Source organism: Misgurnus anguillicaudatus, chromosome 12 (assembly GCF_027580225.2).
Source record: "Misgurnus anguillicaudatus chromosome 12, ASM2758022v2, whole genome shotgun sequence".
Taxonomy (NCBI): domain Eukaryota; kingdom Metazoa; phylum Chordata; class Actinopteri; order Cypriniformes; family Cobitidae; genus Misgurnus; species Misgurnus anguillicaudatus.
This window is the reverse complement of record NC_073348.2, coordinates 23,263,060-23,276,653: the sequence shown is the minus strand read 5'-3', so window position 1 is coordinate 23,276,653 and position 13,594 is coordinate 23,263,060. Positions and strand designations below refer to the sequence as shown.

General features: G+C 34.7%; 2 protein-coding genes across 2 annotated transcripts; both read left to right on the top strand.

Moving 5' to 3' along the window:
- The first annotated feature begins 848 nt into the window (after positions 1–848).
- On the top strand, positions 849–9,707 carry rassf2b (Ras association domain family member 2b). The gene is made up of 10 exons (XM_073874143.1): positions 849–1,404; positions 3,263–3,344; positions 3,433–3,508; positions 3,595–3,740; positions 5,067–5,155; positions 5,270–5,418; positions 5,519–5,672; positions 7,495–7,616; positions 7,705–7,802; positions 8,148–9,707. The coding sequence occupies exons 2-10, from the start codon at positions 3,289–3,291 to the stop codon at positions 8,209–8,211; spliced, it is 954 nt and encodes a 317-aa protein (XP_073730244.1). The 5' UTR covers positions 849–1,404; positions 3,263–3,288; the 3' UTR covers positions 8,212–9,707.
- A 478-nt stretch (positions 9,708–10,185) lies between these two features.
- sprn2 (shadow of prion protein 2) lies at positions 10,186–13,067 on the top strand. The gene is made up of 2 exons (XM_055208700.2): positions 10,186–10,345; positions 12,107–13,067. Exons 1-2 carry the CDS (start codon positions 10,284–10,286, stop codon positions 12,534–12,536), a joined length of 492 nt encoding a protein of 163 aa, XP_055064675.2. The 5' UTR covers positions 10,186–10,283; the 3' UTR covers positions 12,537–13,067.
- The last annotated feature ends 527 nt before the right edge of the window (positions 13,068–13,594 follow it).

Sequence of the window (13,594 nt, the reverse complement as noted above, 5' to 3'; positions counted from 1 at the left end):
TGATTTTTTTTCATGTTTAAGTGTTATAATTGTGCTTCTATCAACCTAGAAAATGTAAAAAAAAAAACTGTAACTTAGTTTTGGTAAACCATTCTCTGCAAGCATGTGAAAAATAGCTCCCCTTGTGATGTCAGAAAGGGATAATACTGCACCTTAATCTGCCCTATCCAACCACAACACTGCTATTTAGTGCAGAGTTCAGCTCATTTGCATTTTAAAGGACACACCCAAAAATGGCACATTTTTGCTCACACCTACAAAGTGTCAATTTTAACATGCTATAATAAATTATCTATATGATTTAAAATGAGTTAAAACGTCACATACTTACTCTGGGGACATCAAAAATGTATTGACATCTTAAAAACTCTTAATGTTCCCTTTAAGTGTTTATATACTTTTTAAGCCTATTGCTTAGCAGTACTGCAAGGTTTCAAGAGATCATGTATTTCTTTTTGATGTCACAAGGTGGCAATATAGTGCTCAAACCTGCTTGAGCGTCACATGGTCCATTCAATGTACTAAAAACACCACAAATGAACCTATCCATCCAATTACTTTTCTTTTTTATATATTTGCTACCTATTTGATTTATCTTAATAGTCCAAACTTACACTGTTCACATCTTTGGTGGCAGTCACTTTTTCTGTCTTGGAAAAGTGACAATGTCTGTTATTCTTATCATAACCAATTACAAAGGTTCCTCTTTTTCTTGGTCACCTTATTTCCTCAAACACAAAGAAACTATTTAATACAGTAAGCTTCAAAACTGTGCCCACAGAGTATGTCAAATAGGTAAAGAAGATTGAAAGAAGTGACAAGAACTGACGCACTTTCAGGCCACAGTGGTTACCGCAGACAGATTCACCGCTCTCATTGCAGGCAAAATGTTACACCATGATAATTTATTATCATTAATATTTACTTTGACAAGCAAAACATACTCCTTCTTTCATATTTATTGCATTAATTATCTTTTAAATGTGTTGGCTTGTATTTATGTGACATACTGTATGTGTTTACATCTCATAGACGTTCTGTGGGCCTGTAAATGTATTAGGTGGAGCTTAATTTCCGGCTATCTGAACCGTATGTCCCTGTGTTAGTAATTATCTCAGTGTGCATGCTGAACCATGGCGTGTGTGCATCTGCAGCATGTGGGAGGAAGTCTAAACTCGAGTGAAAATAGCCCTGACTTCCTGTGCAAACAGTTGCAATGAGGAAGAATATACAGTAACAAGGGCCAAAGGGTAGTTTAGCTTGTCAAAGACACATGCGTTTAAGAATGGCACAGCTGTTTTTATGGTGACCTTTAATCCTGGTACCATCAAGTTTTCGGAGTAATAGCTTCACATCAGAAGTTCGAAGTCTGACTTGCATTACTGGACTCTTGGTGGTTGTACGGTAAGTCAACTGATCCAGCATCTTTAGCATCGGATTCTATAATGAAGATTACAAAATGAAGATTTACATACAATAAAAAAAAAACATCAAATTATGACTAAAAGAACTTAAAAGAAGTCAATATTGTGATATATTTTAGCATCTTCAGTGTAGTCGCCATGTTTAGATGTTAATGTTCTCTCTGTCATTTATCAAGCAGCTTCTTGAGGTCTCACCCTGAGATGCTTTTATAACAGTATTGATGGAGTTCACGTCTATTCTGGGCTCTTATTAGCTGCGTTTTCTTCATTATTTGGTCCGAGTCGTCCATTTCAAAATATTAATTTGAAATAAAAGGTTTGTTAGGTTTATAGGAAAGTAATATTTTCACACAATAATATTCTGGTTTACTAATTTCAAACGTTTAAACATACACCTTCAGATTAAAAGATTTTTAGCTCATAAAAAACATATGGTCAAGTTAAGACGTGAAGTTAACAACAACTCAAAAAGTGATGAAACTGACACACGTTGGTTTAAAGATGTCCACAGCTTGCCGTTACACCACAAGAGAAGATTCTTGGTTGTGATATTAAAGTCTCGTTCTTTACTGTTGTTCATTTATTGCAATTGTAAAAGATGAGCAATGTCACACAGTAAATTATGCTAAAATATAAACTACTTGTTGGTAGCACTTTACTTGAGGGGGTGTTCATAAGACTGACATGACACATTCGGAATCATGAGCTATGAACATGAAGGAGATTTTGTGCACGTTTGTGACAACTGTCGTTGGGTGTCGTTCGTTCAAGTATGTAATTTTTGGTGCAAACATTACATTGTTTGAGATGTCTTTGTTGACATAAACCAATACATCATAACTTGTCATGACAACTTGACATTACCAAGACCACTTTTTACAAATTGTGATACAAATTGAATTTGTCATTTAAATGTCATTAAGTGTTAATACTCTGTCATATAGTTTTATAACAGTGTCATGAATATTTTTCTTGACCTCAACTACAGTGATACAAATATAATTTGTCATTATAATGTCATTTAGTGTTAATACTCGGTCAAATAGTTTTATAACAACATCATGAATATTCTTCAGTTAATAATGTTTTTTTTTAAGTTTTCTCCACGTTTTTAACAAATAAAATCAATCATTCAATAATAACAATAACTTAAATTGATAAAATTGTATTTTATTGCATTTGGAGACCAATTCACCTTAAATTCATGGAAAACAGTACAATAATGGGTTAAGCCATACAGCGTTGAGTCCATACCTCTGCAAAGTTAATTACATTATATTAAATTGATTAAATGTTTTGTTAGTTTTTTCTGTCAGAACATTTCAGAACCCTCTGTGTGAGGAAGAACACGTTCTGTTAGTTGTCATTTTTTTATGTATTGTGCACATATATAAAGTTAAGTATAATCTTTTGAAATGTCTGTTGCATTTTGTTAAGGTATTTAAAATTATTTGACATAACACTTTAATAACATTAAACATTTAAATGACAGTGTAATCATGTTTACCCATTAAGCTAGTAGTAGTTTCTAAAGTTTGATAATTATCTTGCTATGTCATGTTTATGACAGATTTATGACAAGTTGTGATGTATTGGTTTATGTCAAGTTGTCATAACAAAAACATCTCAAACAATGTCATCTTTGAATTGAAAATGGCATGATTGAACGGATGGAACTTGGTGATTGTTGTCGTGGGCGTGCATGGAATCTCCTTCATGTTCATGACACGTGTCATATCATGATTATGAAGGTGTCATGTCCGTCTTATGAACACCCCTTCAAGTAAAGTGTTACTTCTGATCACTGAAACTTCTCTTTATTTGCCTGCCTGAACTAGACTTACAGTTTTAGTACTTAGCCAATATGGACACTGTGGATGCAGATATGGTGCAGATTGGAGAACACAAATTTGTAAACAAGTAAGTCCCTTCTTTCATGACTACAGGTAATTGTATGCATTAAGTTATTGCATAAATGTGCCTGAGCTCATTTCCTTATGGGTCACAGGAGCACGATTCTGTCACATCTTAAAACATACAATCTTTACTACGAGGGACAAGCTCTTCAGCTGAGACATAGAGAGGTTGGTTGGATTAATAATAATATAAGAAGAACTTATGGTGATGTAGGCCTAATACAATCATTGACTGGAGTACTTGGTTTATACAGGATGAAGGAGAATTGATAATAGAAGGTTTGCTCAACGTTTTTTGGGGCGTGCGGAGGCCAATCAGACTACAAATGCAAGATGATAAGGATACAGGCAGGCCACACCCATCATTAACATCACAGAGCGTTGACATCACCACAGCCGAGTAAGAAATGACATCATACTAACACGCTCACGTGTAGAATGTGTTGCACTTGAGGGCTTTTAAAAGCAGAACTTTATTTTCGAAAATCTTTTTTATTGTCATTTATTTCATAAACTGTGGAACGAATTAAATGTAGTTTTTCTTGTTAAGAATTATAACAAAACTTTCACAAATAAACAAGCACAAAGAGATGACATGGCCCTACTACGTTTTAATGTCATGTAAAAAAAATTAGACTTTATATCACATAAATTTGGTCATAGCTGTATGCGGGTGATTCTCACGAAAATTGGTTTAAAAAATGTCAAGCATGAAAATGTAAAAATTGCTTAAATTTAAATTTTTTCCCACCAGACATTGAAAAACAAAGTCTGGAGTAAATGGGAACATTAATTTAAAAACTTTTACTTATCATTTAACACTTTTTGTAACATAATTTAAAAAATGAGTCCTAAAAAATCTCATTACCGCAACAGTCAGAAAACATCAACACTGACATATTTTCAAAATGACATGACAAACCTGAAAGAACATAATTTGGAGATTCTGCACATGCATTTAAAATCAAAGTATTATGCTTCTATTAATTAAATTAACATTTAATAAGCATCTGTTGTGGTAATGATAATCAAAATGTCGTGTAAGCATTCTGACAAGACAATATTTCAAATTAACTGTAAAAAAAATTATCTTATCTGGTAGCCATCTTGAAGTAACTGGTCCATGTGCTTGGTCACTCAAAATCAAACTTTATTAAAATTCTGTATGTGTGCTTAAACTGTTCTCAAAAAGTGTTGAGGAGGATGAGAACATCATGCATGGACACATCATTTTCCTAATTTTTCTTCATTATTATTATACATGAATATTCAGTAAATATTTTTTCTGTCATCTAAAGTAGTCTAGCAAAACATCCCTTTTATTTTTTCTTAATATTTTTGTGTTAATTTGATTAAATTACAACATAACGCATGTTCAAACACAGCCGGACACATTGCGGTAATGAGAATTTCAGCAGAAAATGAGATAAAATGTACAATTATAAATTCTTATGTGGAAATCACACATTGTGCAAGCTAGAACACAGTATTGTGTTAATTCTGATGCTTTTTAATGTTACTATATTACACATTTTAAAGCTAAAATCATTAGTGCCGTGGTGTTTCAATGGTTTCGTGAGAATCACCCATGCCATCTAGCAAGAACCGCTGTTTCTTCCAAACCAAACCCTAAACCCAACATCTCACAAGTTTTCGGAGTTTGTTGTATCTCTTCTAGCCAAAATCGATGTTTTAATGGCTTTTTGGTCTATGTAACCCACTTCAGAAATGAAGGAGCAAATCAGACATCAACATCGATTGAGGTCACAGCAGCAGACGACCAATCAAGAGACAGCTCGGGTGAAGAGGCAGCTGAATGCATTTGTGGTTTAATAAGAAAATAAAACAATCCATTGCCAAATCTTAATTTTTGAATCAACGTCTTTTTCTTGTTGGCTTTGGTTATATGACACACCTGATGGACAGCTGGTGAACATGAGGAGTTGACACGCTCAGATCGAGTCGCCCGAACCTCGAGTGATCTCGGTGGGAGGAGAATTAGTGGGCGGAGACTTGGAATCAGGAGGGTGAAGCGACACCACCGCTGCTCCTTTAATGGACACTTTTATAACCACAAGGCATGCAATGATCGTTTGTGATGTCATATATTGTCTATCTGTTGTCCACACACACTATTGCGTATATGTTGGTAAAAAATGCTTTTTTTTCTCAAAACAGACAGCAGTGTTTACCCCTGCGTTTGGCTCTGTTACTAATGTACGCATCAACAGCGGCATGACGACGACGCAGGTGATGCGAGTGTTACTGAACAAATTCAAGATTGAGAACAACCCAGACGAATTTACACTGTATTTTGTCCACACTAGCGGAGGTAAATACTTTTTAGCGTTGCAATGCATTCTGAATAGTATCAGTGCACAAACAAATCTATCACATCCCACAAGAAAAGATACTGCAGTATACTTTAGTATATTCTGTTGTAAAATGTAGTATTTTAATATTTAGTTTAATATTATCTGCAGTGGTCATGTAAAATTTTTTAAAATACTATAGTCTTTTATAGTTAAAGCAACACTACATTCGCTTTGCAGCCCTCTATCGGCCAAAACCGCACTAAAGTTTCCAACTGCCGGGTCGCGGTCCTGTAGTTCGAGTGAAAACTACAAAAACTTGCTTTATGGCAGACCTACAATCCAATCAGAGCCAGCTCTGCTGCAGTAGGCGAAATTATTTACGACAGTGGTAATGAACAATTCCGCTTCCAACCTGTAGGGGGAGCAAAGAGCAAAAACTCTTTAGTGTTGCTTTAATACTAAAATACACTACAATATTTTTTATATGGGATGGCTCTTTGAAATACTTGATTATGATTGGTCAGTCGTGACATTCCAAGGTCCATTATTCCCTGTTAAGCCCTTTTCAGACAGAGATTACAGAAAATACATGGAAAATGCATCCGGGATTGTTTGATTTTTGGTTCTTTTACACTGTCAATGATTTTCCGGAATCTGTGTGTGCATTCACACACATGCCATAAAGATCCCGTAAAGACACGTGATGCATTTAAAGTCCTGCACTTGATAGGATTTTTCCACAGTGTCTGAAGTTTGCATGCACGTCCTCACTACGGCACGCCGTAAACTTTGTTTACACTAAATGTTTTCCGTTTTTGTTACGGCAATATGCCCCTTTTACGGGATCGCTCCTTACATCGGCCTAGTAACATTGCCGTAACAAATACATTTACAGGACGTGTTTGTGTTCACACAGAAGGCTCTCTGCCAATTTTACGCAAATTGCAACACATCCTCACCCCATGTCGTCAATATTTGACGACACTTGACCATTCGTCAATATGTGACGGGGAGGGTATACCTTTCGCGTCATTTTTTGACGAACTGGGGACTTCAATACTATTACGTCCGTTGCATTCTCTTTCCTATTTTCTTACCATTTTCGTGTCGGTTTAGGGTTAGATTACGCAAAATTAAACAGTGTACGCGAAATTAAACAGTTGTCACCTGGCGTTGGGGTTAGAGTTAGGTACGACAGTTGTCACCTGGCGTTGGGGTTAGAGTTAGGTTTGGGTAGGGATGTCATTATGTAAATCTAACCCTAAACCAACGCGAAAATGGTAAGAAAATAGGAAAGAGAATGCAACGGACGTAATAGTATTGAAGTCCCCAGTTCGTCAAAAAATGACGCGAAAGGTATACCCTCCCCGTCACATATTGACGAATGGTCAAGTGTCGTCAAATATTGACGACATGGGGTGAGGATGGGTTGCAAATTTGCTGTTCTGTGGTTTTACAACAACTACAACTGATAACACACCACTCATTTGAGTGCTTTAAGTTTAATGTATCTTGCTCATGGATTATATTTGTTACAAATGATCTAATATATTTCAAATCAATAGTTTGTGTCCAAGTGTTTACCCAATGTAATATGCAGATTAATTTACATCCTGTTGGTTGTTGTCGTAAAATAATCCCCTTCAGGGGACACCAAAACGTGTGGTCACCCCCTATGAATATACTGTCACGTTTTTAGTATCAAAGTTGTGTATTAATTAGAATTTATTGAGGATGCATTTTGCATTTGCATACTAGATTTATAATTGTAATTCGATTCCTAAGCATTTTAAAGTATTTTGCACAACTCATGTATTTGTCCTTATGTTCTGCATACAGAGAGACAACAGTTAAAACCTAATGACCATCCTTTGGCAGTCCGGGTTTTGCGAGGACCTTGTGAGCAGGTCAGCAAAATCTTCCTAATGGAGACGGATCAGGTGGAAGAGGTTACGCATGATGTAAGTGACCTGACATCATATAATATGTAGCACACAAAGTAGATCAAGATTGTATATTTTGTTGTAAATACCTCATGTTGTCCTGAAGGTGGCACAATACATCAAGTTTGAGCTTCCTGTTCTACAAAGCTTCATCACCAAACTGCAAGAAGAGGAAGAGCGAGAGATGCAAAAGTTAAAGAGGAGGTAATGATACGAGCTATAAATAAACACACATACACCGTCTGGAAAATTCAGATTGGGGTGCTAGCTGTGTTCGGCAGTGTATAACTGTTTGTATTTTTAGGTATTGTGTTGTCATTGTGTTGTCACATGCTATCATGAAGTTTAAAAACGAATTATTGACTAACAAATCAATTCAACATACTTTTTAAAGTTTTGACTTGTGATAAGTTGACATAACTTAGAAAAACAAGTTGAAATGGTTTAACTTAACAAATTAAGTTTAATGAAAAACATAAAAACGTATGTTGAAATGATGGGTTTTTTTTACAGTGTACTCATTTGCATTTTATTTCCTGTGTTTTTTAGGTACACTGATTTGCGTCGTATCATCAAGAAATACATGCAGGCTTTAACTGACAGAACTACTTGATGTTGGAGACGCTGTCTGTGCACTTTTTCTTCACGCATGTGTCACTTATCTATAGGTTATGTTTAAAGCCCCAACTCAGGAACCCCTGTATTTCACTATATGTGACCTTGCCTGTGGAATCAAGGCTAAAGTCTTAAAAACTGTAATTAAAATGATCATCAAAGTTTAATTTCAAACATTTCAATGTTATTTCAATCTTTGATGACCTTACTCAGTTCATATTAAATATATCAAGGTTATATTTTCACAGTATGTTCTGTTATATAGAAAACGCAACATGATCGTTATTATTACAAATTTGTGTTATAGTTACAAATGTTTTTATAAATTTATTTGTGTATTCGTGTAATTAATTTACACGAATGTCTATTTCGTGTCATTCAGCACGAATTTATAAAAATGTTTTGACTTTCTTTTTCGTGTCATTTTATGTATTGTTTTCTCTTTTTTTCTATTTTTAAATCATTGTCGCGTGGGGGTGGGGGTGGATTTGGGGTTTGGGTTAGGATGTACTTTTATGTATTGGTTTCTACATGTTTTTCTTCTGCTTTTAAAACTATTCAGGCCTGGAGTTGGGGTTAGAGTTGAGGTTTGGGTTAGGATGTCTAAAAAATAAGTAACAGTAACAGAAAGTAATTCTAACACCAACCCCAAGCGACAATGGTAAGAAGGTGGGAAAAAACAATGAGAGAACAGTGCATAAAATGACACGAAAAAGAAAGTCGTGCCACCGACACGAAAAACTATTTATAGAAAAAGACACGAAAAAGACATTCGTGCTAAAGGCACAAAAAAGCTGAATTTCGTGCCATGGACACAAATACATTAATACATTTTTTTGTGACTATAACACGACTTGCTTTGAGATGAGAAAACAGTAAATCACAAAAAAATGACTTTAGCTGGGTTTTTACATTCAGGATCACATATATTTATAATACACACATTTTAGATGTTATGGTTTTCTCTATATTTGAAGAGTTTCGTTGCAAAACGAGATAACTTCGTTTTTGTTTTTTTCAGAAATCTTGTTTTTTGGTTGTGCATTCCAATTAATATCAATTCAACTGCAGTTGGTTTGTTTTGATTTAAACCTTCATAACTTAAAAAATACAGCTAAGTAGCATCATAAAACAAAATAATAATATAATAATAAACATGTTTTGACAAAAATGTTAAAAACGGATTTATCTCGTTTTGCAATGAAACTCTTCATTTGTTCCAAAAACAAACTGGGCCAAGCTAAATTAAACAATAGTTTACTTTTATGCACACATTTGTAATAAGCCTTCATGTTTTTGAAAAGTATTATTGCTATTTTTCCAAAGCAAAGGAGCTTGTACAAAGTTGGTTGAATGTAAAATTCACACAGTGTGAATAAATATGTGAAACGAAGAGAAAAATTGTGTACTTGTAATGTAGGCTATTTTATTCCAGAATATTTGTAATGTGTTTAATTTATAAATATATAATAAAGTCTATATGCATATACATTACATTTGCCTTTGCTTCTTCTTTCTAAGAATTTCCTTTCGTTTGTATGAGCTCACACACAGTTCTCAGTAAATTATCTAATGAAATGTTAATAGCGCTGTGGTTGTTTCTAATGTTACACAGTCAATGTTGTATATAGATAGTAGATCTGATATTTGTCTGCAGTTGAGTAGATCCCATGGGTCTGTAGATAATAATTAATACGCCACACTACATTAACATTGTATTAAATAATCAATATAAAACATCTTAATTTGTGAATGTAATAAACAATCTCCAAAATGGATCTGTTACCATTATTTCTTGCAACAACATATTAATGATAAACATGGGTGTAATAGAAAAAAATAAGAGTGTATAGTAAATTACCCACAGTATGTGTTTTTACAAGTCAATAAAATTGCTTTAAAATGAGCCTATATTATAGACCAGTAGTAATTCTCAGTACCAGGCTGTAATTCTTCCTCTGCTGTGTCTTTGTTCTCATGGGCGGGGCTTCTCTGCATCCCTGATTGGTAATTGGCTCCTGTTGAGTGAGTGACAGATCCATAAGGTGGTTGTTTACCACAACGCTTCTCATGCTGGGGTCGGGCAGTTTATCAAACAGAGAACAGCAGCCTGTGATCAGCACCATTGTCAGGTAAGATGCTTTTGTTTGTAGCAACAGATGGAGCTCTGATGGACTTTGCCTTGTTGTTATATTAAAATTGAGAAAGACGTTTTAGAAGCTTAACACAAAGTATTTCATGTATCAATAATACTGTAATTGTTAATTATTTATTTGGGTTACACAAAACGTTATGCTGATGACTTCTTTGTTTAAAGTGAATACAATTGCATCAACACTGATATATGTACTGTAGCTACATACAATACTTTATGTAATAAAAAATAAATGGATGCATTTGACACAACAAGTGTCTCATTGTATGTAACTGCAAATCGTTGCGCTCTTTCTAACATAATGGCTATGATCAGTATGTCATGATGCTTTTGTCAGTGGTCAGCACTTATCTATTGATGTTCATTCGTGTGTGTGTGTAATGGAGTTCAGATGGTATGTGCCTGTCAATGCACAGTGGTTGTCTAATTCTAACCATAACAGACTGGTTTTAAACCTAGAAATTACTAAACTATATTACTGAAAAGACTTTTACTGTAAATAAAGCTGTAAAATGTTTTATTGCATCAAAGATTTACAAGAAAGATGACGAAAAAACTACATAAAATGGGGAAATTATTAAATATATAGTAATAGAAAATATGATATTATTACAAATTTCTTTATTAATAGATTATAATCTAATGAAATGTTTTATACTTTTCAAACATGTAGTCAATTTATTTGATAAAACACAGGTGTCATATTAAATTAAACATGCCTTTTCATCTTGAAAATGGCCCATATGCCCAAATGGGCTCATATGGAGTGGCACATAAGCAATACACTTTTTTTGTCAAATAAGAGCATTCCTCTTGACAAATTTGAACTAAATTAACTTTAAACAAATCTAAAGATCTGCCACACATTGTTATTTGGTGGTATTATAGTCATGCAATATTTTTATATATTATCTTTAAAGCTGCAGTGTGTACATTTTAGCAGCATCTAGTGGTGAGGTTGCGAATTGCTTACCCCTCGCTTATGAAATGCATAGGAAAGCTACGGTAGCCGCCACCGGACAAACATGTCATGGTCGGAGACAACTTAGTAAAAAACGTTGGTCCGTTAAGGGCTTCTGTAGAAACATGGTGGCACAAAATGGCGACTTCCATGTAAGGGGACCCTCGGTATGCAGATAAAAACGTCTCATTCTAAGGTAATAAAAACGTAATGGTTCATTATGAAAGGTCTTTATACACCCCTGATAATGTAGTTTTGTATATTATTTGGCATTTCTGTCAAGAGATCCTTCTAAAAATTACACACTGCACCTTCAATAGTAATAGCATCTTTGTACAACCTAATATCACGAAATTACGTACCTATTGTTACGTAAAAAAAATTCTTACCATTGTCGCTTCGGTTTAGGGTTAGATTTACATAAAATGACATCCTTACCCAAACCCAACTCTAACCCTAATGCTAGGCGACAATGGTTTAAAAATCATAAAATATTTTTTAAAAATCATGAAAAAAGGTATAAACCAATACTTAAAGTGACTTCCTAACGCAAACACCAAATCTAACTCTAAACCGAAGCATGGTTTGAAAATAGGACAAAACAGTTGAGTAACAAATATGTGACAGTGACACGTTAACAGAAATGCGTGACATGTTCAAAAGGCGGAAAAACGTGTCAGTGTCACGGAAAAGACTCACAAATTTACATGACTATAGGTACATAATTTCATGATACAAGGTTGCTCTGTATGATAATTTGTACCTTATCTTTTAAAGAGAAGCGCCAAGCATCATGGGTAACCAAAAGCTACTGATCCTTTGGGTGTGGATGTTACTGGTCGCAACGTTGTGTCCTTGGGCCAACTGCAAACGTGGAGGAGGTTTTGGCAGCAGGGGTAAAGGAGGGGGTCTAGGGGCCAAAGCGCCCCCCTCCCAGAGCAAAGGATCATCCCGGCAGGGACTGAAACTGGCAGGTGCTGCAGCCGCAGGGGCCATCGGAGGAGCGGCCATCGGGTACGGCCTGGGTTCTTTGGGCAGGCCGAGGTACGGATACTCTGAAGAGGACAGGCGCTATTACTACCCTGATGGACGTGAATACTACAATGGCTCAGACTGGCGGTATAACAAAAACGCGGCTGGCGCGGAGCGCATGGCCAGTATCCTCATATCACTTGCAACAGTGACACACATCTTCATGTGGAACTGAATTACAGGTTGCTGCGATTAAGAAACTACGTAGTTTCGAAAAGTTTGCATTTTCAGCAAATGCTGGAAATTATTAAGAGGAAAACACTGAGATCTTACTCGTATATGCATTTGATGATGAATAATACTAATTTAGGACTGAGCAGATAGAAAATGTTATTATGGCAGATATGTTTCAGTTCAAGGTACACAAAATGTATATTTTCATATCATTGTTTTGAAAGTGCATTCATTTGAAGTTGGGCAGTGGTAAAATTATTGAATTTATTTTTATTTATGTTTAGTTAGTGATGATTGTCAGTTTCAATAATTTAAGGTGAACATGGATTTAATTTTTAAGGCATTTATTATGTTTGCTAATACATCTGAAAACGTTTTGATTTAAGGGCTGATATTTAAGTGCATTCTCTAATACTATTTTATGCCAAATTTGTGAATATTGTAGTGTTGTAAAAATAAACTTAAGATTTAAATATACTGTATTCTAGTGATGTCAGCTGTCGGTTTCAGAGTTCAATCATGTAATTGTATACCTACAGGGTTTAAATAAACAGTTTTTCATGTACAGTTTGTTTCCTGAAATCTCATATTGCTTTCTCCTACTCATAACACTTTTATTGTGAATGGCTGGTCTCCTAGCAACACAGCAGATGTGTTGTGTGAAGTTCTCAATGATGTTACCATGGCAATGCTTTTCTTCTTGCTACAAGAGCTTTTAAACAGAGCATCCATACAGTTTAATCTATGAAACAGCACATAGTACAAGATTTTGTGTCTTCTTACTTTTCTAAATAAGCTATATTACTTCATAAAAGAAAAATGTTTTCCAGCACAAAAAATAATAACATTATTAATATTTATATCGATATCAATGTTGACATTAATGTTGATATGAATACTGATCTTACTAACATTATATATTAATATTACACTGAAACCCTTAGTTAATTATCAAATAATTATCAGAAATTTCTGTCATCATTTACTTACCCTCATTTACTCATGTTGTTTTAAACTTGTGTGACTTTCTTTATTCTGTTGAACATAGAAGATATTTTT